This window comes from Pinus tabuliformis, chromosome 6 (genome assembly GCF_031772625.1).
Source record: "Pinus tabuliformis cultivar Carrire ecotype Pingquan chromosome 6, CPIR1, whole genome shotgun sequence".
Lineage (NCBI taxonomy): Eukaryota > Viridiplantae > Streptophyta > Pinopsida > Pinales > Pinaceae > Pinus > Pinus tabuliformis.
In genome coordinates, this window is record NC_142292.1 from 1,409,562,833 (window position 1) to 1,409,590,606 (window position 27,774).

A 27,774-nucleotide genomic window follows, 5' to 3' on the forward strand; every position below is an offset into this window, starting at 1 on the left:
ATTAAAATATATTATTTATATTAATATAAATTAATTTACATTAATCTTATTAATTATATTAATTATATAATAATTCATATAAGTATATTAATAATTATTAATTATATTAATAATTCATATAAGTATATTAATATTAATAATATTAATAAATTAAAAATAAGAATAAAATAGAAATAGAATTAATTTATATCAATTAATTTTATTAAACATTCTTATTAATTTATATTAATTATATTATTAAAATCCTATTAAATCTTATAAATTATATTAATTAAAATTTTTTATTAAATTATATTAATTAATTAACTTATATTAAAATATATTATTTATATAAATATAAATTAATTTACATTAACCTTATCAATTATATTAATTATATAAATCTTATTAATTTATATTAATTATATTATATTAAAATCTTAAAAATTCTTATAAACTATATTAAAGATATCAATTAATGTTAAATTAAAGTAATTATATTAATTAGAATAATTATATTAAAATTTACATTAGATATATTAGTTATATATATTAATTATAATAATATAATTAATATAAATTTGGTTACATCAATTAATATAGATGTATTATAGTATAGTTTATATCAATCAAATTAAAATTAAATATAATTTATACATATTGAATATTTTTAAATATATTAATATAATTAGATATAATTTAGTTACATATTAATTAATATAAATAAAATAAATTAATTTAGCTATATATTAATTAATATAAATAAATTATAATATAGGTTTTTAAAAAAAAAAAATTATTCATTTATAATTTAATAATTAATATATTTTTATGATAAAAAGTTTATTCATAAAAATCTAAATAATAAAATCCTAATCTAATTAAAGGAAAAGAATAAAAACAATTAAAGCAAAAATTTATATTATTATTATATTAATTATATAAATTAATATAAAATTAATTTATATTGATTATTATATTAATCATATTAATTATATAAATCATATTATTAATTTATATTAACTAGTTTAAATCATATGTCGGCCTTTTTCTATGAATTTAGGGTTCTTGTATAGGTCGCATTCTCTTCTCTCTCAATATTCTCTCATTCCTATTCTTTCTATTTGTCCTGATGATGGACCCCCTTTGGGGTTTGAAACGTTGGCAAAATGAACTAAGAACTGTGGTTAATCCGGATCATGAATCAAAAAAGAGGAAGGTGATGCTGAAGAAGCACTGATACTCTCAATTCGCCCCACTCTTGAGGCCCCTACAAGTTGGTTTAGTGTTGCCCTGGTGTCTTTTCCCTCCTCTTTATCCATCAATGATTGAATGGCCCATCGGATGATTTCGGGAGTTGTATTTGGGCAAAGGTCAACATTTTGCCCCAAATGGAATTTTAATCTGTTGATACCTCCTGACATATGCTTGCCACACAACTTGCAAGTCAAATACATTCTATTGATCCCCCAGATTCGTGTGTAGTATCAGGTTCACCATATTCCCACATAGCGTCCAAAAGCCTTGGCATTTTGTTTTAAACTTTGAACTTGAATTTAAACCTAGACACAAAAAAAAATAAAATTGAAACAAATTAAAAATTTCCCATCACATAAAAAGCAAACACAAATGCAATAGTTGATTTTAGATTTTCAATGCCTTTTCTCAGTCACTTGAAAACACTCAGATTCAGTAAACAAGGGTTTGAATTTTTGTCAGTTTATTCTTGAAAGTTGAAGTTTTGCTTCAATCTAGATTCTAAACAATGTTTCCCTTTCAAATTTCTAAGCAAAAAGAAGACATAAACAAACTAATAGAATTTTAGAGAAGTATAGAAAGATTTAAGAAATCATTTGTGTAAAAAAAAAATTAAGAGAGAAATTAAAATGCATACCTGGCAGCAGCAATTCGGCACTTTGAATCTCCCACGATGAGCAATGGAAAAATCTCCAAATCTCCACCACAAAACTCACAAATATTCTCCTCTAGGGCAATGGCAAAACCCTATGAATCTCCACAGTGTCAAATCGGAGAGAAAATAGCAGAAAATAAGATCATTTTCTCCTTTGCGGCCTCTTTATCCATGGCCTGGGAAGGGAGGCCGACTTTTAGGGTCGACTCCCAATTAAATCGAGAGTATAACGATTAAATCACGATTTTTTCCTTTGTGAAAAAGTCGCCAAAAAATCCGAGGATTAAATCGTTTAGTTCAAAAAATCGCATTTTTAAGATTAAATCGCGATTTTTTGCAGACTTTTTCCACACTGATTACCACAACTAAAGTTCTTCCCTCCCTTTAAATAGAAAAGGTGAGGGATGGAAACAATAGTAAAATGGAATAGGTTCATAAGCAACTTAATCTAATCCTCAAGATAAAGTATCCTAGTAAAGCACTATCTCTCCAAGGTGTTCACATGTCAAGACAAGGCTCCTCAAATGGTGAACTCTCCAAACATGGATTCCTCCTTAATATGTGCCTTGGGTCCAAATCAACCTTAAGAAACATGCCCTCAATCCAAGCATTCTTGAGTCAACTTAACACATCCCCCTAAGGCATGCTAAGTGATCCCAATGCTCCTAGGGCTAATAATCCTACCCTTAGTACCTAGTGCTCCTCCTCCAAGGTAGATCCAACACCCATGCAAGTAATCATGCTCCTCAAAACATGTGCCATGGAGAAAATACAGCATTCCATAGTCACACATCCCCCAAGGTGGGGGCACACTCCCAAAATAGGGGCCACCTAGGGAAACATTTCCGTGCATCCCCCTTTTGAGGAAATGTTGGATGAAATATTTCCCCAATGTGGGAGCCGTATTTCCCCAAAAGCGGTGCTTATGGGCGTCCTCCCTAAATTTTTCCTAGATACAAGAATTTATGAGTGGGGAAGCCCAATATTCAACCCTAGCGCCCTACTAATGCTATGTAATTAAAGGTAATGTGCTTTTATATGCTCTTATTCCGGAATATATATATATGAGAAACTACATTGACTTGAATTCTCCATTCATTATTTGAGACTCTGCTTAGTACTAAGAAAAATAGTAGATACTAAGGTATGAAGACTAGAATAGTAAATTGAAATTACTCAAAAAAATAGTAAAAAGTGATATATATATATATATATATATATATATATAATAATCCCTTGAACAATTTGGAGGTGCACTATAGCTATTTGGGGAATGCATCCCCCAATCCCTGCCATTCTCCATCTCAATAACCAGTGCAACATAGATAAAAAGTGACAAAAATGTATTTCATAGCTTATGTAGTGAGATATAAACATAGTTCATAGAAACATACAATCAAGAAGAAGCAGATTATTAGTAAGCAAACCTGTGGGTGGCTTCCTCCAATTCGCACCAACAGTGACTGAATCAGTTCTCTTACAGCAGGAATGTTTGAGTGAATTCTTGCAATTATCTGTGGCAATACTACCAACCAGGTATCAATGTTAACATATGAAAACCCTTCTTGCAAAGCTACCTGCACTTGAGCAGTAGCCCCATGGTTGAACCATAAAGTAAGCAGTCGAAGGATATCCTGGAGAAACATCACAACTAATCAGGACAGAATGCTTGAATCGATCAAGAAAACAATTGCTTCTAACATACAAAGCTAAAATATATCTGCAATCCTTTGTGTGAGAATTTACTAAACAATAACAATTAAAAGGGATATAATATCGATTGACAAAACTATATTGACATTGAACAAGAATCACAGTATTAGCCCAATTTTAGATATGTCATCTTTAATGCTACTGATGAAATTACATTGTTGGTCAGGAAGATAAGATCAATAAACCAGCATATATATTAATAATATGTGTGTATTGAGTGTATGTGTGTGTGTGTGTTTCAAGTTATATTTTCTTTATATTACTATTATACCCTAGGTATATCGCATGTCCTCACCCCCCTCCCCCCCCGAAAAGCTTTTGTCTCAATGAACTTATTAGAGAGGTTTGTTCATCAGGAAACAATTTCTTGAAAGAAATATTCTTTCATACTGTCGGTTGGCACAATCTGCAATCTATCTTCTTCAATAGTTGTGAATTGCTTGTTTTGGTAAGGAATGGTTCGAATCCAAACAACTTATAAATCTCTCATTGCCATCTGAATTCCATGAATTGTTGTTCAAGATTGGTAGCATAAGCACCTCACCACATGAACCCTTTGGCACCTAAAACTACATCCGTTGCACCAAATGGTAAACTTTAAAGTGTAAAAGCACGTCCTAGGTTAAAATCGTGTATTTGTACACATACTTCATGACATTTTCCAATCACAATGATCTCTTTGCCATTTGCCACCATGACTGTTAGATCTTTGGTGGGATATATGAAGACATTAAATCTTTTCGCAATGCTAATATCAATAAAGTTGTGTGTTCCAGAATCCAAAAATATTATTGCATTTTTAGTTTTTGTAAACCCTCAAAATTTCAGGGTCCTTGGTTGTAAAATTCCTTTTAACGTTGCTAGAGAAATTCTAGGAATGCCGCCTTTATCCATTTTGAATTTTTTATATTAGAGTGTCCCATCTCCTAGGTAAAATTTCTTATCTTTTCGTCATGGATTCTAGTTGCAGGTCCCATCAAGGTGCCCCGTGGTAAGAAGCAACATATCTGCATTTCCTTTTTGTAGACCCTCAAAAATTCAGGGTCCTTGGTTGTAAAATTCCTTTTATCGTTGCTATAGAAATCCTAGGAATGTCTTCTTTATCCATTTTGAATTTATTATATTCCAGTATACCATCTCCTTGGTAAAATTTCTTATCTTTTTGTCATGGATTCTAGTTGCAGGTCCCATCAAGGTGCCCCATGGTAAGAAGCAACATATCTGCATTTCCTTTTTGTAGATGTCAGAGGGACCCTATTTTGATTGTTGGCTTTATTCCCAATTAATCTTGCACTACTACTAGGTTATTGGATGCAGAAGATAGATGTTAAAACTTAAAAACATCTTTGGGATAATCTTTATTTCCAAAAATACTGTCAACTACCACATTGTAATCACCATTATCATCTAACTCAGTCATAGAGTCCTCTGAACCAATTGTATGCATGTCCTTGCACAATTATTGATGCTACTTTAATTTTTCATCATCATCTTCAATGTGGTGCAATTCAAGACATTATTTGGTTTTTTCTTCCCATCCTACGCTCTTGGTATTATCCTCGCTGTCAATTATTTTCATGTGCACTTTACCTTACTATGATGTCATGATGAAGTCTCCTCATTGTTAAATTAGGTAATCTGATGTGGCTTTGAGGTGGGGCAATATCAGCTGGAAAATCTAGCAGCCTTTGAGATGACAATGGTTGGGCTTGCATATCAATCAGTATCGTTAATCTACCCTCAGATTTACATTTGAGTGTTTGTAGTCTAGCTTTGTCTTCATTGTTACCATTTTGGCATTCTTTATAGAAATTTAGAAAGTTGACTTTTAATGCAAATTTAGAAATTTCAACCCATTTACCTGAGGATTTATAAAACTATTTCTTATGAACCTTCAGCCTTAATGCTAATCTGAAATATAAAATTACAGCAGTTAATATTTCACTTCAATCCAACCGAATTCATCAGGCAGCCCAAGAAAATATATTTCAACTATTAAACTACCACATTGTAATCAACTTCGTATCTAACTCAGTCATGGAGCCCGCTGAACCAATTGTATGCATGTCCTTGCATATCTATTAATGCCACTTTACTTTTTCCATCATCATCTTGCATGTTGTGCAATTCAAGGTATTTTATGTTTTATCTATCCATCCTACGCTTTTGGTAATATCCTTCTTGTCAATTTTTTTCATCTTCATTTTACCTTACTATGACGTTGTGACTAAGTCTCTCATTGGTAGATTTGGTAATCTGTTGTTAATAGTTATCCTTGATGATTTTTCGAATGCAATAGATACTAGCACAAATTTCTGAAATATTGATAATTACTTCAAATGTAGATATTCTTTTAGCACTTCCAGCGTATCATTAAGCAATTACACTTCAGAAATTCAATCATAAATCCATAAGGACAGCAGAGAACACAATGCACAGAGAGAACACAAGATTTACCCTCGGAAAACCCACTTGGGAAAAGAACTCAGCAACCTTTTCCTTAAAGAAATTCTTCAGTTCAACAAGAGATACACCTAATGTTGCTAATCAACTATGAGTTCATACTGACCAACAACGCTATGATCAAACCTTGTCAACCAGCCCTCTTGTCAAGTCAGTTTTCTGCCCTTCAACTTCGGCCCTCTCTGATCTGCCTAGTTCGAATTTTGGCTTCTCAGAATATGCCCAAAAACTCGGCCCTGCTGCCCAGTTCAACCTGCTACCCAGAAATTGCCCAGAAACTCACACATGCAAAGTCAATGAGAGAGATAAATGCTAGAGATGAATTTGTCCTTCTTCCTGTCAAAAATTGGCAGATGAGGGAGCAATTCCCCCATTAGAGAAGCCCAGCAACCCCTAAGGAGACCCCTCTTCTACTTGAGAAAAATTAAATTTGCACATGGAAATTATTGTTATTATTATGCTGGTCCAAGTCAACATGAAAAAGTCAAGTCAGCTTAGAGAGAGAAATTGACCCTCCTACAACCCATATAAATATGAGTTTCTTGACCTCACTTGGAGTCTTGGAGATATCATCATTACTTCACATCATTCATCAAATGGTTCACACACTTCTGAAAATTGCAAGGACAAGTTTACATGTGCAAAGGAGAGAGAAGAATTATGTTGATAAACTTTGACTTTCTGTTTTAAGCATTCTTTGACCAGCATTGACTTGGGCTGATTTGACTTGGCTTCACCGAATTTTTCCTGTTTTGGGAGGCTGAATTCAGGGAGACTTTGACCGAACTTCTGGCCATACTTTGACTGGTTTGACTGCAGATTCTATCCAGGGTTTGACCACAGGTTGACTGGGATTTGACCGAGTTGCAAGAAGGTTTTTGGATTTCTTTTGACTGGGTTTGACTGAAGATGGAAGGCCGCATTCATTACTGCGTTGACCAAAATTTTCTGAGCAATTTTGACTGTTGACTTGACTAGTTAGGTCAGGTTGTTCACTGCAGTTAACTCCACTTTCATAGGGCCGAAAATTGTGGACTGGTACTTTGACCAAATTAGACTTTATCTCTCATAGTTGATTGGTTTTTGGATTTGTTGAATTGGAATAGTCAAAGCTAGACTTTGACTTGTTGATGGATGTACCATTTGGATTATCTCTATTGAACATTTGATTTAATAGAAGAAGAATTTGGTTCGGTATTCCTCCTTGTGGGGTTTTTCCCTGGTCTTTGACCTAAATCCCTGTGTCTTATTGTTCTTGGTTGTCTTCTATTGTGCATATTGCTTACTGTTCTAGCTACAATTGATTATTGTTATTGGGTGACAGAATATTAAATTGAAAAGTGAATGCTACTAGAAGAAGAAATTATTTAAGTGATTGTTACAGCATAGAACATTGTGAAAAATCAACATGCTATTAGAGTTGAGGTGAAGACAAGCCCAAGGAGACAAGGGCAATCACCCCATGAAGATATCTTATCCGTTGTTGAAGATTATTTGAATTGGTCAGGATGTCTACCTCATACTTCAAGATTGAGGAGAAACTAAATGATTCCTCCAACTTTGTTGCTTGGAGGGAAAGGTTGAATTTGACTTTGGAAGAGAATGATGTTATGGAATATGTTGAAGGCAAGGTACCTGAGCCTCTGGAGAATGCAACTGTTGCTGTCAAGTCCAAGTACAAGAAAGGAGAAATCAAAGCTAAAATATCATTATTGATTCCTTGAAGGATCATCTGATTACTTATGTGTCAAAGATGAAGAAGTCTAAGGAAATGTATGACAAGTTGATTGGAATGCATGAGGTCAACAATTTGAGCCATATCATTACTTTGAAGAATCAACTTAGGGACATCAAGATGAACAAGGGTGAGACCATTCAAGCATACTTCATGAAGATATCACAAGTCAGAGATCAACTTCTGTCTATTGGTGAGATTGTACCAGATAGATAGATGATGTTGATTACACTTGGAGGCCTACCTATTTATTGGGAGACATTTATCACAACCATTAGCAACAATGACAAGCTCATCACATTTGATGAGCTCTTAGGCAAGTGCACTCAAGAGGAGTCCAGGATGATCTCTACAGGAAGAATTCAAAAGCATAAAAATGGAGAACCTATTGTATTTTCTGCCCAAGACAAGAAGAAGAAAGAGAAAGGAAGGCCCTCAAACTAAAAGCCAAGAAAGCAAGGTCAAGGATTCAAGAACAAAAATAGAGGATTCAAGAAGGACATGTCCAAGATCCAATGTTACAAGTGCCACAAGCATGGTTACTATGCCCAAGATTATCTGGAAGGAAGAAATGCTCCAAGGAACAAGTTTGATCAAAGAAGGAAGAGAGGAGGACCCACTACCCAAAAAGAGACTCATCGTGCTCCTAAGAGATCAAGGAATTCAAGCTATGATAATAATGCAGTTGAAACTCAATCCCAATACTTTCTTATTTTTTCTCTTTCTAGTTCCTCTCCTCTAGATTCTTTTGATAGTTGGTTAGTAGATAGTGGGGCTTCTAGACACTTCATTGGTTATCATGAAGTCCTCTCAAACCTGGTTGAGAGGGAGTCCAATTTGAAGATTATTCTTGGAGATAATGCTACATATCCTATTAAGGGGACTGGGTCTGTTTCCTTTCATTTGGATTTTGGTCAAACTATACATCTACAAGATGTTTTGTATGTGTCGAGATTGAAAAGAATCTTGTATCTATATCTGCCATGGAGGACAAAGGATTCAAAGTTGCTTTCTGAAGCATAAAAATTGATAGCTTGTTGACTTAATATGTTAAAAATACACGAGGTATTTTAAATAATAATTTATTATATATATATAAGTGTATGAGTGATGATGATTGTTCCAATGAGGCCCTGCTTTTATACCTAAGCAGGCGACCTTTCATGATTAGGCATGTCTTTTAGACATTCCTTTTCACTTAACTAATGACTATTTAACATAATCAGCATTTGATTATTTAATATTTACATTTATTTTATTAATTTAATTGTTATGAATTATATTCATAACATAGCCCCTTTCTTCGGAAGCTTTGTCCTCAAAGCTTTAATGTTGTGGATTTTCTTCACTTAGTGTTTGTCGTCTCAATGTATATAATTTGGCCATCCTCTCGTCATGTAGCTCAGTAGTAATATTCTCTGGGATTTTTTTATTTTTTTTATAATTTTTTTAATAACTCTAATTTTATTTTTATTTTTTATAACTCATTTTTTTAATATAGTTTTTTTTAAATAATTTGTTTTTATATAATTTTTTTTAAATAATAATAATAATATTTTTTTTATAAAATATATATATTATAAAGTTATAATATATATTATATATAATTAAGTTAATATATATATATATTATATTTATCTAACTTTATATGTATATTACCTTAATACGTATTACCGAATCGACAATCGTCATGATGCTTCGTTCACCATTTGACGGATTCGTGACAGGCTATCCGAACAGAACCAGAGTCGTGTCTGATGTTTGGCAGCGGACAAACGGTGGGGCAGACGTGGATGCGATCCGCGACAGGAGACAGTCAAACAGGCTAGATAGGGGATGGTGGAGCACGGACTCCTATCTGGACACGGGTAGGGGAATGGAGACAGAACATGACTTGTTCTCTACTGACGCGCGTTGGTCAGTGGACAGTGTTATTGTCCGCATGAGGGACGAGAGCACGGTGATGGGTGGATAAGGTTGTAGCGGGGTCAGACAACATTATATGCTGAGTAGGGATGCTGAGCAGTGTGAATGTGGGCAGGGTTCCAGTGTGAATGTGCACAGGGTTCCAGTGTGAACGTGGATAGGGTTCCGATAGGAAGCAGCGGACCAGACTGCGACTGGTTGCATGGACAGGTAAGACGGCGGGGAGCTTGCCTTATGTCATAGCATAGACTGTAGAAAATCAAGAAATGGCCGTGAAAAACCGGGAAATCCATGAATAATCCTCTCTAAAATCTGACTAATGGCATACCTTGGAATTCTAGTCACAAACGAAATATTATTTCTAGTGGGACTCTAGACACTGGCCCCTAATGCCCAAAGCCTTCCTTGACCATCAACTAATACACCAGCAAATATATTTCCCTCTTCAATGTAAAGCGTATCTACTATCAAAACATTACAACATTCTTCAGGAACTTCTGACACTGGCTTGCTTTGTATTTCTTCAGTTGCTGAAGGGTTGACCTTCTTGCTATTTCCCACCTCGCTTGCATGTCTCAATGAACTGCGTGCACTTACTTGCACCTCTAATGAAACTCTAGATCTAGCATACAAACTACTCCCATAACTATAACTTGTATGGCAGATTTCAGAGTCTCTATTGTTGCGTACTTCATCTCCGCAACTTTTCTGACTGTTGGTCTCAGAGTTTCTCCTAGTGGGTACTTTGTCATTATAGCTTTTCTGACTGCTGGTCTGAGAATCTCTGCTTAAAGCCATTGCTTCTCTAAAAATGCCACTAGATATAGAAGGCAATTACATATCATGTGGAACTTCTTTGAGTTGATAAGAGTCACTTTTCCTAAATTTTGCAGCTTGTAGTGTTATTTTTGTTCTCCTCTCTATTGACCTCAAGCTCTATCAATTGTCCATCCAAAGCTGGAAAATATAGCTCTTGAACACTCACATCTGAGCTCAAGTTTCTTTTATGTGGTTCATCAGGAGTTGTGCTTAACTCAGTAGCCAAGGATAACTCCTTACCTTTTATTTCCTCAGTCGTTGGTAAGCTTTGAAAAAGATCATTGGATTCACAAATTCCTGCAACATTGACAATGTTAGTGTATTGTCCATGCTTCACATCAAATACAGTCAAATTTTCCAAATCTGATTCAAAGTTATAAATATCATAGGTTTGACTTTCATCCGAATGAACAACTTGACTCTCGATTACAGGAACATTGTTGCCAGCGTCCAAGTTCATAGAAAAATTACCCCCACTAGGTATTTCTGTTGTGCTTAGTATCTTGAAATCTCTGACAGTTGCATCTGATTCCGCATCTACTTGACTAGGTAGTGAGCCACTTAATTCTAATATATTAAACTTTTCAATGAATTGACCAATGTCCATACACCTTACATTCTTCGTAGGCTTTACATATTCAACAAGCTTATTAATCACTTCCTGTCTATCTCCTACAAACTCATACACAATTCCTGACGGTCCATTTATCCTCTCATCAAAAGTTGGCTCATGGGCAGTGCGATCAATGCTTCTAGACATTCTGTCACTTTTGTCATTTTGTCATCTTGTCATCCTTTGATTTTCATTTTCATTCATGTCACCGTGAAGAATTCCTATTTCATCATGATCAACATCACTTCCTCGATTTGGGCATTCTTTATTGTTAGCCTCTTTCATGTCAATGTTTTCTTCCTTGTTATGATATTGTTCATCTTCTTGTTTCTCAAGATAGTCCTCATCCACATCATCTTCATCTGGATCATCCTGATCTATATCATTCTCGTCCATATCAAGATCAACTCCATCTGGATCCTCATCTTGATCTATATCAGCTTCATATTCAACATCATAATTATCTAATGCTTCACCTTGTTTCATTCCTTCACTGTCACTATTGTCTTCCTCTGCATAACTTTTCTTTAGACATGCTGAAACTTCTACACATGATTTTTCTAATCCCTGAAACGCTTCTTGAATTTTACTAAGCTGCTCAATGCATTCAGGATGTGAATGTAATGGCACATTGTGCAGTGAACAACGTTCAAAGACCCGCATGATTATATTGTGTGCCATGGCTCTAATACCACTAAAGCATGAAAACTGATAGCTTGTTGACTTAATATGTTAAAAATACACAAGAGGTATTTTAAATAATAATTTATTATATATATAAATGTATGAGTGATGATGAATGTTACAATGAGGCCCTTCTTTTATACCTAGGTAGGTGACCTTTCATGAATAGGCATGTCTTTTAGACATGCTTTTTCACTTAACTAATGACTATTTAACATAATCAGTTTTTGATTATTTAATATTTACATTTATTTTATTTATTTACTTGTTATGAATTATATTTATAACACTTTCATAAATGGAAACATCCTTGCTTGGCCAAGGAAGTCTAGCTTGAAGGATGCCTTCACTCTGGGATCTAGAATTGAAGGCCTTTACAAATTCAATGGAAGACCAATCCAAGAATTGGTCCATGATAGTACTCATCCATGTGAGTTGTTGCATCAAAGATTTGCTCGCCTTCACTACAAAGCTTTGCCTAATGTGAGAAAGATGGTTTTTGGGATGCCTGATAATCACGATACGACTAGATCAAGATGGAGATTGTCAAGGATGTGCAAGCAATGTTGCGAACATTAGCATTAGGATAAAATTGGCAAGGGTCTAGAAAACCAAAAAATCGGGAAAATCGGGAAAATATCGGTAAAAATCGACAAACATCAGCAAAATCAAGGTACCATCAAAATATCGATAAAAATTGACAAACATCGGTTAGTCCAAAAAAATCGTGATTTCAAGATTAAATCAAGATGTTATTGAGATGTTCACAACATTGTGTGCAAGTGAAAAACATGTGAAAGGACCATTTCCTTCTAGTAGTAGCAAGACTGATGGAATACTTCAACTTATATATTTTAATCTCTATGGACCCATGCCTATGACCTCTCTTGGAGGATATTTGTACTATATAGTCTTTGTGGATCACTTTTCCCGCAAGTCATGGATTTTCTTCTTAAATGGTTACTATGCCCGAGATTGTCCAAAAGGAAGAAATGCTCCAAGGAACAACTTTGATCAAAGAAAGAAGAGAGGAGGACCCACTGCCAGAAAAGAGACCCATCGTTCTCCTAAGAGATCAAGGAATTCAAGGTATGATAATAATGCAGTTGAAACTCAATCCCAATACTTTCTTATTTTTTCTCTTTCTAGTTCCTCTCCTCCGGATTCTTTTGATAGTTGGTTAGTAGATTGTGGGGCTTCTAGACACTTCATCGATTATCATGAAATCCTCCCAAACCTAGTTGAGAGGGAGTCCAATTTGAATATTATTCTTAGAGATAATGCTACATACTATTAAGGGGACTAGGTATGTTTCCATTCATTTGGATTTTGGTCAAACTATGCATCTACAACACATTTTGTACGTGTCGAGATTGAAAAAGAATCTTGTATCTATATCTGCCATGGAGGACAAAGGATTCAAAGTTGCTTTCATAAATGGAAGGTCCTTGCTTGGCCAAGGAAGTCTAGCTTGAAGGATGCTTTCACTCTGGGATCTCAAATTGAAGGCCTTTACAAATTCAATGGAAGGCCAATCCAAGCATTGGCCCTCATAGTATTCATCAATGTGAGTTGTTGCATCAAAGATTCGCTTGCCTTCACTACAAAGCTTTGCCTAATGTGAGAAAGATGGTTTCTGGGATGCCTGAGATGCGACTAGATCAAGATGGAGTTTGTCAAAGATGTGCAAGCAATCTTGTGAACATTGCCATCGAGATAAAGTAGGCAAGGGTTCGGAAAACCAAAAAATCGAGAAAATCGGGAAATATCGGTAAAAATCGGCAAACATCAGTAAAATCAAGGTACCATCAAAATATCGGTAAAAATTGACAAACATCAGCTAGGCCAAAAAATCCTTATTTCAAGATAAAATTGGCATGTTATCGAGATGTTCACAACATTGTGTGTAAGTGGAAAACATGTGAAAGGACCATTTCCTTCTAGTAGTAGCAAGACTGATGGAATACTTCAACTTGTACACTCTGATCTCTATGGACCCATGCCTATGACCTCTCTTGGAGGATATTTGTACTATATGATCTTTGTGGATGACTTTTCTTGCAATTCATGGATTTTCTTCTCAAAGAAAAAGGACCAAGCATTTCACATGTTCAGGGACTTCAAGAGATTGGCAAAAAATCAAACCGGAAAGAAGATCAAAGTTTTGAGGACAGACCAATGTTGCACGAAGCGAGGACAAAGTGGGGATGTTTTTTGGAAGTGGGGACGAGAAAGCGTCATTTTCCAAAAATCTACGAAGCGAAGCGTCTGCGGAAACGTATATATATATATATTTGCATTTATACTCGAAACAAACATCCCAAACAGGCGGAAGCGTCCAAAACAGGCAGAAGCGCGCTTTCGGGGACGCTTCCTAGACGCATCCGCACGGGACGCGCTTCGGGCCTTGGAACCAGGGGGGGACCCTTCCTGCAACTATGGGACAAACAATGGTGGAGAATTCACTTCAAATGAATTCATTGACTTTTGCAAGGAAACTGGAATTAAGGAGACCACCATATCGTATAAGCTTGAAAAAATGGTGTAGCTAAAAGGAAGTAAAGGACTGCCATGGAAGCAGTCAAAGCTATGTTTGCATAATCAAAAGCTATCAATCTTTCTATGGGGAGAAGTTGCTAACACTATTGTCTATGTTCAAAATAGAAGCCCTCACCGAGTCTTAGGTGACAAGATTCATGAAGAAGTCTTCACAAGTGTGAAACCCGACGTTGGACACTTAGGATCTTTGACTTCCTTATTTACTTTCATGTGCCGAAGGAGAAGAGGACCAAGCTGGAAGTTTTAGTAAAGAAAGGTACTTTTGTTGGTTTTTGGTGAAGATTCTAAAGCTTATAGAATATATGTACCTAGTCAAAGGAATATAGACTTTAGTAGGGATGTGACATTTGATCCAAATGTTGCTCTTGGTAAAGCAAGGGACACTCCACCCCTTGCCAATGTTGAGAGAAAGGATGATGACATGGATGTGCAAGAAGAGCCTCCTATGCCTGAGCCGGAGCCTGATTTTTTGGATGAACCCATAGCACCCATGGATCCTTTGGATCCCCCTCAATGTGATCCTTCCGCTACTAGGAAGAGACCATTATGGCTTTGTGACACTTTACAAGTTGCTAAGAGACATGTTACCCCAGGAGGAACCTTCAGAGATAGCAAGAAGCCATGTCGATACCAGGGATACAATGTAGCTATGAGCAACATTATACAAGTTGAACCATGTACTTTTGAAGAAGTTGTGAAAGAACAAGTTTGGAAGGATGTTAGTGCTAAAGAATATGAGTCCATCATGAAAAATGATGAATGGGAAGTGGCTCCAAGAACGAAAGGTAAATTTGTTGTGACTTCAATGTGGATTTACAAAATCAAGCATGGCGTTGATGGAAGTGTTGAAAAATACAACGCAAGGTTTTTGGCTAGCGGATTCTCCCAAAAAGAGGGAGAGGACTATGATGAGACATTTTCACTTGTTGCCCAATATACTACGATTCGATCAATCTTTTCTCTTGCTGCTAGCCAGGGACGGACACTTCATCAGATGGAAGTGAAGACTGCATTTGTACATGGCATTCTCAAGGAAGAAGTATACTTCGAGCAACCACTGGGTTTTGAGGAGCATGACAGGAAGAATCATGTGTGCAAGCTGAAGAAAGCCCTTTATGGTTTGATGCGAGCCTCTAGGCCTCGGTATGTCTGCATTGATAGCTATTTGATGAAGCTTGGATTTACTAGAAGCATAGTTGCGGGGGAGGGCCCCCCCCCCCTCGAACCCGCTCCCGAATCGCGCTCCGGACCGGAGCGGGTCGGGAGCGCACTCCCAAAATCGCTCCCGGACGGGAGCGATTTTCGGGAGCGCGCTCCCTAAAAAAAATTTACGCTCCCTGCCCTGTTCGGGATCGTTTAAGGGAGCGATCGCTCCGTCGCTCTCGGAGCGATTTTTAACGCCCGGGAGCGATCGCTCCCGGGTGTAAAAAAACGCTCCGGGAGCGTTTCGACCCAGGCCGGGAGCGATCCGGTGGAAAAAATTTCCGCGGACACGAAAAAAAACTAATTTAAAAAAAAAAAAATTGGTTTTAAAAGCCCAATGGCCTTAAAAAAATTTCATTGTGACTTCATTGAGCAAGAGTTAAGAGCAAGAGCAAGAGTGAAGGAGCGAGGAGCAAGAGCTAAGGAGCGAGGAGCAACTGCCAAGGAGCGAGGAGCAAGCCTGCAGAGGTAAGTAACTTAGTAATTTAGTTAGTTTAGTTAGTTAGGTAGTGATTTAGATAATTTAATTTAGTTTATTGAGTTTAAAAATCATAAATTTAAATTAAATTAATAAATTAAATTAATAAATTAAATTAATTAATCCTAATAAATTAAATTAAATTAATTTGCATATTCAGGAATCAAAACCCTACAAACATCAAACACCATGGACCTAGCTATATTTCTTGGCATTTTCCTCTTCCTGGTCCCTTTTATGGTTATTATGGTGCTGGAGAGTAGGAAACAGAGGGGCCAACCTGAAGAGGGGGATGAAGAAGCTGGAGAAAGTCAAATTGGTGAAAACCCCGGTGAGGAGGAGCTGGAGGAGGGTGAACATGACCCTCAAAAAACTAAACAAGACCAAACTCCATTGTGGAAATATGTTAACAGAGCTGAAACAGGGAGAGGGGGTGGAACCACTAAATTTCATTGCCCCCATTGCAACACTGATTACACAGGTTCATACACCCGTGCTAGAAGACACCTCTGCGGGAAAAGGCCATGGGATGGAGACAAACAAATAGGAATCAAAACTTGTACAGCGGTGTCAGCGGCGGATAGAGCCAAATACATAAGAGAAGAGGAGGAAGCCCAACACAGATCAAAAAAATCAAGGGGTTTCTTTGAACCAAGCTCACAATCACAAAGAACTCCTTCAGCATCCTCCCAAGGCAGGGGATATGGAGGCACAGGGTCATCATCTTTAAGGCGTAGAACCATATCAGATTTCCTTGATGAGGGGTGTAGGAATGATGTGGATTCAAAGGTTTACAGGTTTCTCTATGCATGTGGGATACCATTCAATGTTCTTCGGTCACCTTATTGGCACGAAATGGCTTCTGCCATATTGATGCCCCTAAAGGATACAAGAGCCTTGGGTATGAAAAGGCAAGAACTGTTGGCCTTGATCATGAAAAAGCCAAAATATCACATTCTTTGAATAGAATGACAAGTTCTTGGACTGACCATGGGGTGTCCATTGTATCTTATGGATGGACAAATGTAAAAGGCAAGCCATTGATAAGTGTTCTTGCTGTGTCTGTTAGTGGTCCCATCTTTCTAACTGCACATGATTACTCAGACAAGTTCAAGACCGCTATCAACATTGCAGAAGCATTACTTGAAACAATTGAGCGTATTGGCCCTTACAATGTCATCCAAGTCATCACTGATAATGCTCCTAATTGTAAGGCAGCGAGAGCAATTATTGAGGATAAATACCCCAACATATTTTGGTCTGGATGTTTGGTTCACACATTGAACCTTCTGTTGCATGATATTGTCAAGAACAAAAATGCACAATACCAATGGATTGGTGATTTGTACAAGAAAGGCAAAAAAATGATAAAATTTATTACAAATCATAGCAATACCCATGGCCTTTTCCGCAGTCACTCGAGATTGGAGTTGTTGAAGATTGCGAAGACTAGATTTGGTAGCTGTTACCTCACCTTCAGGCGCCTTTTGAAGGTAAGAGAGGCATTAGCTAGCATGGTATCAAGTCCACATTGGCAGGTATTAAAGGAAAGGGCTACAAATGCAGCTGACGTGGCAGGTTTTGAAATGGTGGAGGAGGCCGCTCTTGATGGGCAGTTTTGGACAAGTGTGAGGCAGGTATTGGATTTCACCAAGCCAATTTATCACATGATTCGGTTTGCAGATACAGACAAACCAATGATTGGCGAGGTGTATGAGCAAATGGATACCATGTTGGGGGAAATAAAAGATATTGTTCATAATAAAGATCCCAACTTGTACAAACTGATTCATGATTGTGTGTGTGAACGGTGGAATAGGCTCAATCTTCCACTACATTGCTTGGCGTATATCCTTACGCCAAAATACTACTCTACATCCTGGTTGGGCCAACCTGCAGCAGGGGGTGGGGTTAGGACCAAACCCCATTTAGATCCAGAGGTAACTAGAGGATATTTGGAAGCATTAGAAAAGTTTGTACCTGACAAGGAGGAATGTGCAGCTGTGCGCTTTGAGATAGGCAGATACTTCAATGGCACTGGTTTGTATGGTAACTTCCATGCAATGGACGACAGAGATAGATTTGATACTCTCACATGGTGGGAAACATATGGCGGCCATGGACTTTTGCCAAAATTGGCAAAAAAAGTTCTTTCACAGGTTGTAAATACTTCTTCTACAGAGAGGTGTTGGAGCACCTACAGCTACATACATAATGTGAAAAGAAACAGACTCAATGAAAACCGAGCAGAAAGCTTGGTTTATGTGCACTACAACATGAGATTGTTGAGTCATTACTGTGATCGGGCTTATGAGGATCCCACATATAAAATTTGGGACAATCATCCAGAGGATGACAATTTGGAGGATGGCATTGTACATATTGAAGAACTGGAAGAGGAACTTGAAAGGGATGAAGATGAAGCAGCCATGCCACGTCCACCTCCACCTCCACCATCCAGTAGCAGTGCTCGAGGTCCGAGTCTTGTTCCTTTGCTGTCGCCACCTCCATCTACACCCTCACGTGGAGGTTCTAGTTCTGGTCGTCGGCCTGTGCGGGAGACTCCTAGAAGACCACCACGACCTGCTTATACTCCTGGAGACTCTCGTGGCAAGGGCCACATGTAGATTTACAGTTTATTTGTCTTTTTTAGTTTCTATTAGACTTTAGTTTTCATAACTGTTGAGTTTTGAGTCCTTGGCTCTTGACTCTTGACTCTTTCATATCATAATGATTTTTTTTGACATTTGTAAACAATATATCACTGTGACAATGAAAATTTGAAGTTTGAAGTTGGGCCTTGGCAATTATAACTCATTGGTAATGATTGTGAATTATGAATATGACACTTCGTGAAAGACTAAAGTTGTTTCATTTCATTTCATTATTCATGTTTCATTTTATAAATTTATAACATTTCATATCATGTTAACAGTTAGAAGTTAGGACTTAGAAATATCTTAGATATTACTTCTTGTAATGGTTAAAGTTTAAACTTAGCTTACAAGTACAACTTTGGTGATCAATGATGATAAATGTTATTGAATTTTCAATTTTGAAAGCTTGAAGTTGAAACTTTAAGATTGAATTTGATGAATCATGATTCATGAGACTCAATATGTTGCAGTTGTAATATGTATTTTACTAACTTGTGGACATGGTTGATGACGATTATAATTTCTAGAATCTAGATGATTGATGTGATATGGTTCAATGATCAATCTATGTTTTTTATGTCTAATTCATCATTCTACATGTTTTTGTTGACATATATGTATCAAAAATTAAAAAATATATATATTTTTAAAAAATCTCTCCCGGATTCGCTCCCAAACCGGGAGCTTTTGAAAATGGTCGCTCCCGCTCCCCGCTCCCAAGCAACATTGACTAGAAGCAATGTTGATCTAAACCTCTAATGCAAAGTTGACCAAGGTATGCCTTTGATACTGGTATTATATGTTGTTGATTTATTCTTCACAGGTGGAGAGCATCTTATTCTCCAATGTAAGAGGGAGCTGGCCTTTGAGTCTGAGATGAAAGATCTTAGTTTGATGCACTACTTCATGGGCTTACAAGTGTGGCAAAGACCTAGTGATATTTTCCATTCTCAAGGAAAATATGTTGTCAAGTTGTTGGAAAGATTTGGGATGGTGGAGTGCAAGTCTATGGCCACTCTGATGGAAATAAACTTCAAGAAACTTTGTGGTGGAGTTGTTGACCTGACTTGGAAAATCCTTTTGAGTACCGAAAATTGATTGGAGAATTGATGTTCTTAGTGAATACTAGACCAGACATATGTATTGTTGTCAACACTTTGAGTCAATTTATGGTGGAGCCATTACATGCACATTGGGTTGTTGCTAAGCATGTGCTGAAATACCTGCATGGGACTATCCTTGAGTGTCCCTCAATAAGATGCCCTTCCTTGAATTAGTCACCTTAGCTCTGATTCCATGTTGAGAAATCTAGGGCATCAAGGATTAGGTGATTTCTCTTCCATTAGTAACTGCTTGTGAATTCTTTTTAATTCATTAGTATAGGATCTTCTTTTATTTCAATTATTAGTGTTCTTCTTCATCAAACAGCTACCAATGCATGAATATAAATAGACAAGAGACACAAAATGTAGGTTATATGCCAAGGCCAAAACCTTTCACTTTTTTAGAGGAACACCCGCACAAAAATTCTTCTCATAGAGATTCCAATTGATGAATACCAAGACCAAGACCCTTGACCTATTTGCCACTCCAAGACCAAGCCATAAGTTCTCTTGACAGTGAACCTTCTTCTTGACTCCTCTTCCACTTCGACCTTCTTAGCATCGAGACATTGTCACCACCGAGATCTTATCACTGTCTTGACACCGAGATCTCCTTTACTATGAGACCTCCTCGCTGTCATATTACCGAGACCTTACTTTTGTGATGGCACCGAGTCCTTTTTCCACGTGATAACATTGATTCCTTCTGTGGTGCACCGAGCCTTTATCACTGAGATGGTACCGAAACATAATAGCATCATCAACGAACTGTTATTTCACTGGAATTATCTTCTAGCTGAGCATATTGAGATATTCACCATGATTGTGATATCAACGAACTGTCATCACACTAATATGGCACCGAAACTATGTTTTCTGGACTGTAATAACACCGAAACAGAGATACCTCCTTTCTGTGATGATATCGAACCTTACTGTAATTGCACCGAAAATAGCTCACTGTAATTGCACCAAACTTATCCCTGTGACAGACATCCGAATTGTAGAGAGATCCGAACTTGTTGACTGTGGAATAGGCCAAGTTGCCTATTTATAGTAGTCTATCCATGTAATTAGCCGACATGAGATTATGACTCGTTGTCTTCATTTAGGTGAGCTGAAATGAGTTTTTGCGTTTCATATTGAAGCTGACATGAAGAAGGATACCTTGTGCTTGTCTTGGAGGGCTACTAGACCATTCTATTGACTCATATACATTTGTAACATGCCCAAGAAGGGTTCTTCATACATGACACTGACTCTTTTTTACTTTTATGACAAATCCTAAAGGCTCTCAATGGGAACCATCTAAAAATAAAATCTCTTGCTCATGAAACCCATGAAGCAAGCATCACAAAATAATTTTACTTTTCTTCTTTACATCATTTACAAAAATCACAATTACATGTCATTATGAAGACCGAACCTAGTTACACTTTTCAACAAATTGTTTGATAGGAAGGCTATCTACTTCAGGGAGGCAAACAAGTATCATCATTTCAAGGATGGTGGGAATACATCGTTCGAGGTCATCGAATGAAAGATGATTCTTCGTTGATTAGCACAAGGCAATTGAAAAGGTTCGTGAATGCAAGCAATACCTTTTCACTTATGTCTACAAACGTCGACAAAGAATATGTTTTGAAACCTAATGGTGTTGTGTATCAAGGAGCATTAGCGTTCCATCATGAGATTTTGTCGTGAGAATTTGTTAAGAGAATTAAATATGTTATTGGTTCATTATTGTTAACATCCTTGTATTTATTTATGTTTTGATGTTTAGTGCATGCGTAGTAGCTGAAGTAATGAATGCGGGAGGGTGTGGAAAATTACAATTAGCTAGCAATGTACTTTCAATTGTTATGGATTTTGTACAACTTCATATGATGATCCAGGTACACACAGCATAGTGGAAAAACTTTGATCAAGTGGGGAGGCAGTTGCCTCACTTGTTTTTTGAAACTTAGGCCTTTTGGGGGTCCAAAAGGTCTTAGTGGTGAGGATTTGATCCAAAAATGGCCAAAAATTCAATGTCTTCATAGTCGAGTGAAAATAGTGTCATTGTGTAGAGCTCAAAAAAATGAATCCAACGCAACTTCAATGGGTTAAAATTAAGTCTGTATGCAAAAGTTATTCACAATCAAAGTTCTAGTCAACTCAAGCAAAAAGTCAAAGTCAAGGATGATGTGGCAGGCCGCACGACTGACACATGGCAGGTCTCTACAATTCGCACCTCTAACATGTGGCATGTCAATACAATCCGTACAAATGACGTGGCACTCGGTTGACGTGGACACTGACTAAGCACTAATGATGTTTGTGGTTTGACTAGGATGATGTGGCCCTACGGAAGGGCGACATGTGGCACCTCACAAAGCATGCCAAAGTTTGTTAAAATAACCATATCCACTAGATTTAGCAAGGATCAAGCCAAATTTGGCAACACCAACAAAGATTCATCGTCAAAACCTTCACTAAACAGTTCGCTAAATATAGCAGGGTTTCCCCAAATGTACCACTAAATCTGGCGATTCCACCAATTTAGAACCACCGCCAACAAGATAGCAAACCTCCATCGAAGATATAAAATATTATTTTATCGACACGCATCCCAATGCAAAGAGGCACGCAATACGAGGTGAAGTATTGGCATGCAAATCGAGATTGAACAGATTTGGCATGTAGTTCGAGACTGTATTGTACTTTTTCACACAAATTGAGGCAAAGTACAAAGCTGGCACACTTTTCGAGGTGTACGATACTTTTGTAGACACATAGATCGAAGCTAAGACTCTCGAGGGACATCTAGGGGACTTTATGAAAACCCTATCGAGTCTATACTCAAAGTTACAGAATTTTGTGAGGAATCGAAATCTGCAATCAGAATTTGAGTCTGAGGACCCGAGCAGAAAAGTGCCTATAGGACCCTTGTTGTTAAGGCAAGCATAGGGGAGTCTATACTCAAAAGTCTCAGTATTTCAGGCAAAATACACCTGTGGTGTCAAAATTTGTATCAGAGTTGCAGATCTAAAAGTTGGTTTTAGAAGTGGCTTGTTAAGCCTTGCCTTGTAAAGCTTTTGCATTTGAACCTTAATAAAGAGGTCTCCCCATTGAAGATAAGGTCTGGAAATGTAGGATTTTGAGATAAGTCGAACTCCGTTATCAATTTCTGGCATCGTTTTACTTTGTGTGATTTGTTGTTGTCATTTTTTCGCTGCAAATTGCCTAAATGTTTCACATTTCATTAAATTTGAGTTTTTTAATGGTGATTTTTAACATGTAAAAACACCTTTAGAAGTTTGATAAACCAAGTATCAATTTAACGATAGGGATTCAAATCAGAGATTGTTGAAAGGCATATTTCATGAAGACATTTCTCAAAAGCAAGAACTTGATGCAACTCTTACTGAAATCAACAAGATCAAGGAATGGAAAAGGGAACACTTGTGGGTTATTGACATGAAAGATCAAGAATTGGCTTAGTTGAAGATGAAGGAAGAAAGAGCAGGTAAAGCTCCATGTGACGAATGCACAAGCTCCAAGACTTTACAAGATCAAATTGACGAAAAGAATGATCAAGATCTAAGTCACATGACATGAGGACACGAGACACGGAGGACACGTAAATATGAGTATTCAATATGAAATGCAGCAACCCAGAAATAGGACACGAGAGACACATTTTATATATATATTTTGGTGTGTATATATATATATATATATAGATAGATAGATATATATATATATACTGATATATAGTATTAAGCGTATTGCAAGTGGAAATGCGGTAATTAAAACTGTTAAAAATAAACAATGGCCCGTGGGTTGAAAATTGTCTGACATAAATGATAATCATTATTATATTATCATAACATAATCATTTGATTAGATGACACTAGACAGTGGACAGACTTATTTATATTTGTATACCAGCCCTGGAATTCGATAGCGTACGCTGCACAGTGCACACACAATCAAATGCATTTTTTTATGGGCTTGCTGTTTAAGTTTAATTGCATCTATGGCATTATACATATGGTCTACAGGCCACGGCTTACCTGAACCAGTGAACCTCATACATGTTGCCAAGTTGCCAAACCTTCCAGCGGCCAAACAGCTCCACGAGTCCACGGAGATGACTCGGCTCCACACGACGATTATACATTGACAAAGGGCGACGACATTAGAGGAAAATAGCAAAAGAACCCCGAAAAAATAATTGTGTCGACTTTAAACCATTGATTTTGTGGGGTACGTATTCAACTGGAGAGAAAACGTTAGGGCAAAGTTTTCTAGACTTTGAATACTCGTTTTCCATGACTAGGACACAAAGAAAACAACCGAATACGTTTTATGTTTTCCAGGACACGTTAAAAAACGTTTTCGACACGTATTAGGGCCGTTTTCGTGTCAGACACGTTAAATACGGGACATGGGACCTTGGAGGACGTGTCCTGTGCCTTAGATCAAGATGAAGGACCAAATAAGATTAAGATGTTTCTCCTCCAAAAAATAATGCTAAAGAAATCAAGGACAAACATCAACAAACGGTTGCACCATCGTCTCCGAGGAAGAATGAATACAGAAGACCATCTAGACAACATAACTCATCCAAGTACACTAATTCATTTAATGGCTATTTCTTTTCATGCACTAACTTTGGACATATGGCTAGGGATTGTAAAATTTTTGAAAGGTACAAATATCGAGGGTATTTTCAATACCCTAGAACCAAGTTTGTTGAATCACAAGACAGGTTTCACGATGACTTTGATAGTAGGAAGTATGTGTTGTTTCGTCCATTACTCGGCCCAATATTGAGTGCTACAAATGCCATAACTATGGGCACATAGCTCGAGATTACATAAGATGGATTCTTTCATGAATGACAACCACAATAATGATGTTGCAGGTACAAGATGGAATCAACCATGAATGACAAACTTAACATCAGGTGCAAGAAGGTCTGCATAATAAAACTGGTACAAGAAGATCAAGCAGATAAGAAAGTCTCAATAATCATGCTTTCAGGTTTCGTAAAGGCGAAAAATCATGTTGAATCAATAAATACATTGGAAAATGACATGGTTCAGGAGAATCCAACCGAACAGTTGGGTGATACATTATTTTAAAAGATCCAGCTTGTTGACTCCCCGAATTTCGAAGAGGGGGAGAAGAACAGTTAGAGGAATAAAGGTCCACAATGATTATCACCTCTTAAAGATTTACAGATCATTAGAAGAAGTCAAGGAGTTATCAGCATTGAGAGCCCGATGAATAGCAGGTTAGCAGTGCAAAATTGCAGAAGGTCATGGCAAGTTGATCCATATTCAGCAAAGGCAATATGTATGAAGCACAGCATGACAAGGGGCGATAGGTCATTGCAGCAAGTATTGAGGAAGGCATTTCGATGTAGACAAGTACTTTACAAGAAAAGAGAGGAAGGCTTCTCGTCAAGGGGAGCACAAGAAAATTACAGGTCCACAGAAAGAAAGCAAATTGTCAGGGGAGTCACCCTTTGCCATTGATGTCAAAGGGAGAAAGAAATCACGAGAGGCATTTGATTTTGACTAAAACACCTGTCATTGATGTCAAATGATTAATGAACGCTCTTATATTTGTCTGAATTACATCAGGTTGGAAGCTCCACTAAACGATGGTTGAAAACCATAGTCCTAGGGTTTGGATTCTTTGGACTAAGGACGTACCCTACAATTGTCGAGCGTTTCTGAAGCAGCTAATCATTGATCTTTTCTAGGAGATCCTCATTAATGGATTCTCCTCGTCGAGCCGATTCTGGTGATATGTGGCACGCCTCGAGAGGACTCCCAAATTGAGGGATATGTGTGTTTGAACTTGAAGACCCCAATTTCTGGGCTAAAACCCGACAAGGATGTTGACATGACGCCCCACCATTGGCCAGCTAATTATTCAAGGATTGTTCATCTTAAGGGTGGTTAAAACATTTTGTAAACAGATCTTGCTTCATATTTTGAATCTGCAAAGGAATGGTTGGGCCTCATTAATATCCATACCTTCACCCAAAGTCAAGCGGCCTCATTACTTGGGCTCCGACATAATAAAATTCAAAATTAAATTATGAAACCCTTCTCTGACATAGGAACTCAATTTATCTTTATGAAGCCCCTTCTATTCAAAATATTATCTATAAAATATACGCTAAACCTCACCTCCAAAGCAAAGATCTTAACATGAAATATCATTAATTTAAAATAAAATAAAATTCAAATCCTCCTACACTTACTCCAATCACTATTTTGAAAGCCCCTCTCCACTAATGAAACACCTATATAATACCACTTTCATTAGACCTCAAATATATGAACTTCAACGAAACTTCTAAAGACCTAGTTCTAAAATTTGACCTGTGTGCAAGAGGTTAGTGACAAGACAGTGAAATTTTTTAGAGGTTAGGGTGTTCTTTTTATTTTTCTTTTGGGAATTTTTGGTGGTTCGTTGGGGATCCTTCTTGAATATTCAAGTAGATGACTTCATCCCTCCTTATTACATAATTTCTCAACCCTTTCTGAGATTCGGCCCTTTTAGGGCACTCATCATTCAAGCACTGCAGTTAGGGTTTAAATAACAGAGTCTCTTTACAGGTCAAACCTAGTTTAGGAATTCCGGAGTAGAGCACATCTGAAAGCAATTTACAACTGCAGTTAGGGAAAAACTATCACAAGAGCAACGAAATTTGTTTTGGACTCCTACGGTCATACTCTAAGACTTATATCCCCACTTTTACTGAAGCACCATTTAGTATTTTGGAGCACCTTTGGCTTATGATCAAGGAGGAACAGTACTGCAATTATTTCAGGTAGTGCGAGTTGTTTGAGCTCCTTACATACTTACTCCATCAGCTAGAATTGAAGTCGACCATTAGCCATTCAACCTATGCATATTCAACTAGGTTATAAGTAGTACTCCTTGCAGCAATTTTAAGTTATAACCGGACGCAACCATAGTACCTTGCAAATGATGGTAAGGTTTCATTGAGGAAACCCAGGCAGCATTGAATAAGTTATCATCATATGCTTCACAATTCGGTTGCAGACTTATGTTGGGTGTTTTAATGATGAGCAGTTCGTTGGCATTCTACAATTGTGTGTGACAATTCAAATCATTGAGCAGTGAAGGATTGTGTTACAGTTTGAACAGTGACTTGACATTAACCTTGATATTATTTATTTTGCTTCGTGTGATCCTTTGTTGATACCCGAGGACTGCATGCGTAAGTCTGATTTACTACTCATAAAATTGACGAGAGTTTGACATTTAACTTGAGATTAGGAGGGTTCCAATTAGCATTGATCCTTGATAGTGACACTTGTACTATGTTGACAGTAACAACAACTTAAAGACAGTATTAGTAACCTTATCTATGACTAGGCAGTGAAAGAGTGACTTAGCTCTCATAATGTGATACTTGAAAGAATAAAAGGTAACCTTGTTGATACAATGACCCTATGACATGACAGCATACTTTATGATCCGACCTTGACAAGATTATGACATGACAGTGATATATTGGAAACTTATATTACAGTGTGACAGTAACCTTTGAAGTCTGCACTTTTGATGGCATTCCATTGATGATGACAATAGCTTTTATGGACATTCTTTTGATGATTGAAGTAACCTTGATGAATTGGTGAAGACAGTGATTGTCATCCCTTTTATAGCAGCAAATCTTGGCTTAACAATAACATCTTACAGTGACTTTGTATGACAGAGATCTACATGAAAGTATACTTGGCATTTCACAGTGTCTATTGGTACTTGGTAGTGTTCATTGTACATGACAGTTTCTTGATGATGTTGGGTTGATGTGATAAGAACCCTAACACTTGATGTGACAGAGATTCTCTTGACAGTGCATTGGATAGGTGACAGTGGGCTATTGACAGTG

The 27,774-nt window shown here is 37.1% G+C and overlaps 1 protein-coding gene across 15 annotated transcripts in view; it reads right to left on the reverse strand.

The window, feature by feature from the left end:
• The window catches only part of LOC149263928 (serine/threonine-protein kinase TOR-like), a 489,849-nt gene that overhangs the window by 166,615 nt on the left and 295,460 nt on the right, over nt 1-27,774 (reverse strand). For 14 of the 15 annotated variants that reach the window (XM_089426946.1, XM_089426940.1, XM_089426951.1 and 11 more), the window contains exon 42: nt 3,319-3,525. The exons of the other annotated variant lie outside the window; for it this stretch is intronic. In XM_089426946.1, coding sequence (XP_089283072.1) covers nt 3,319-3,525 — 207 coding nt within the window. The remainder of the gene's footprint in view (nt 1-3,318; nt 3,526-27,774) is intronic. 15 annotated transcript variants of the gene reach the window in all.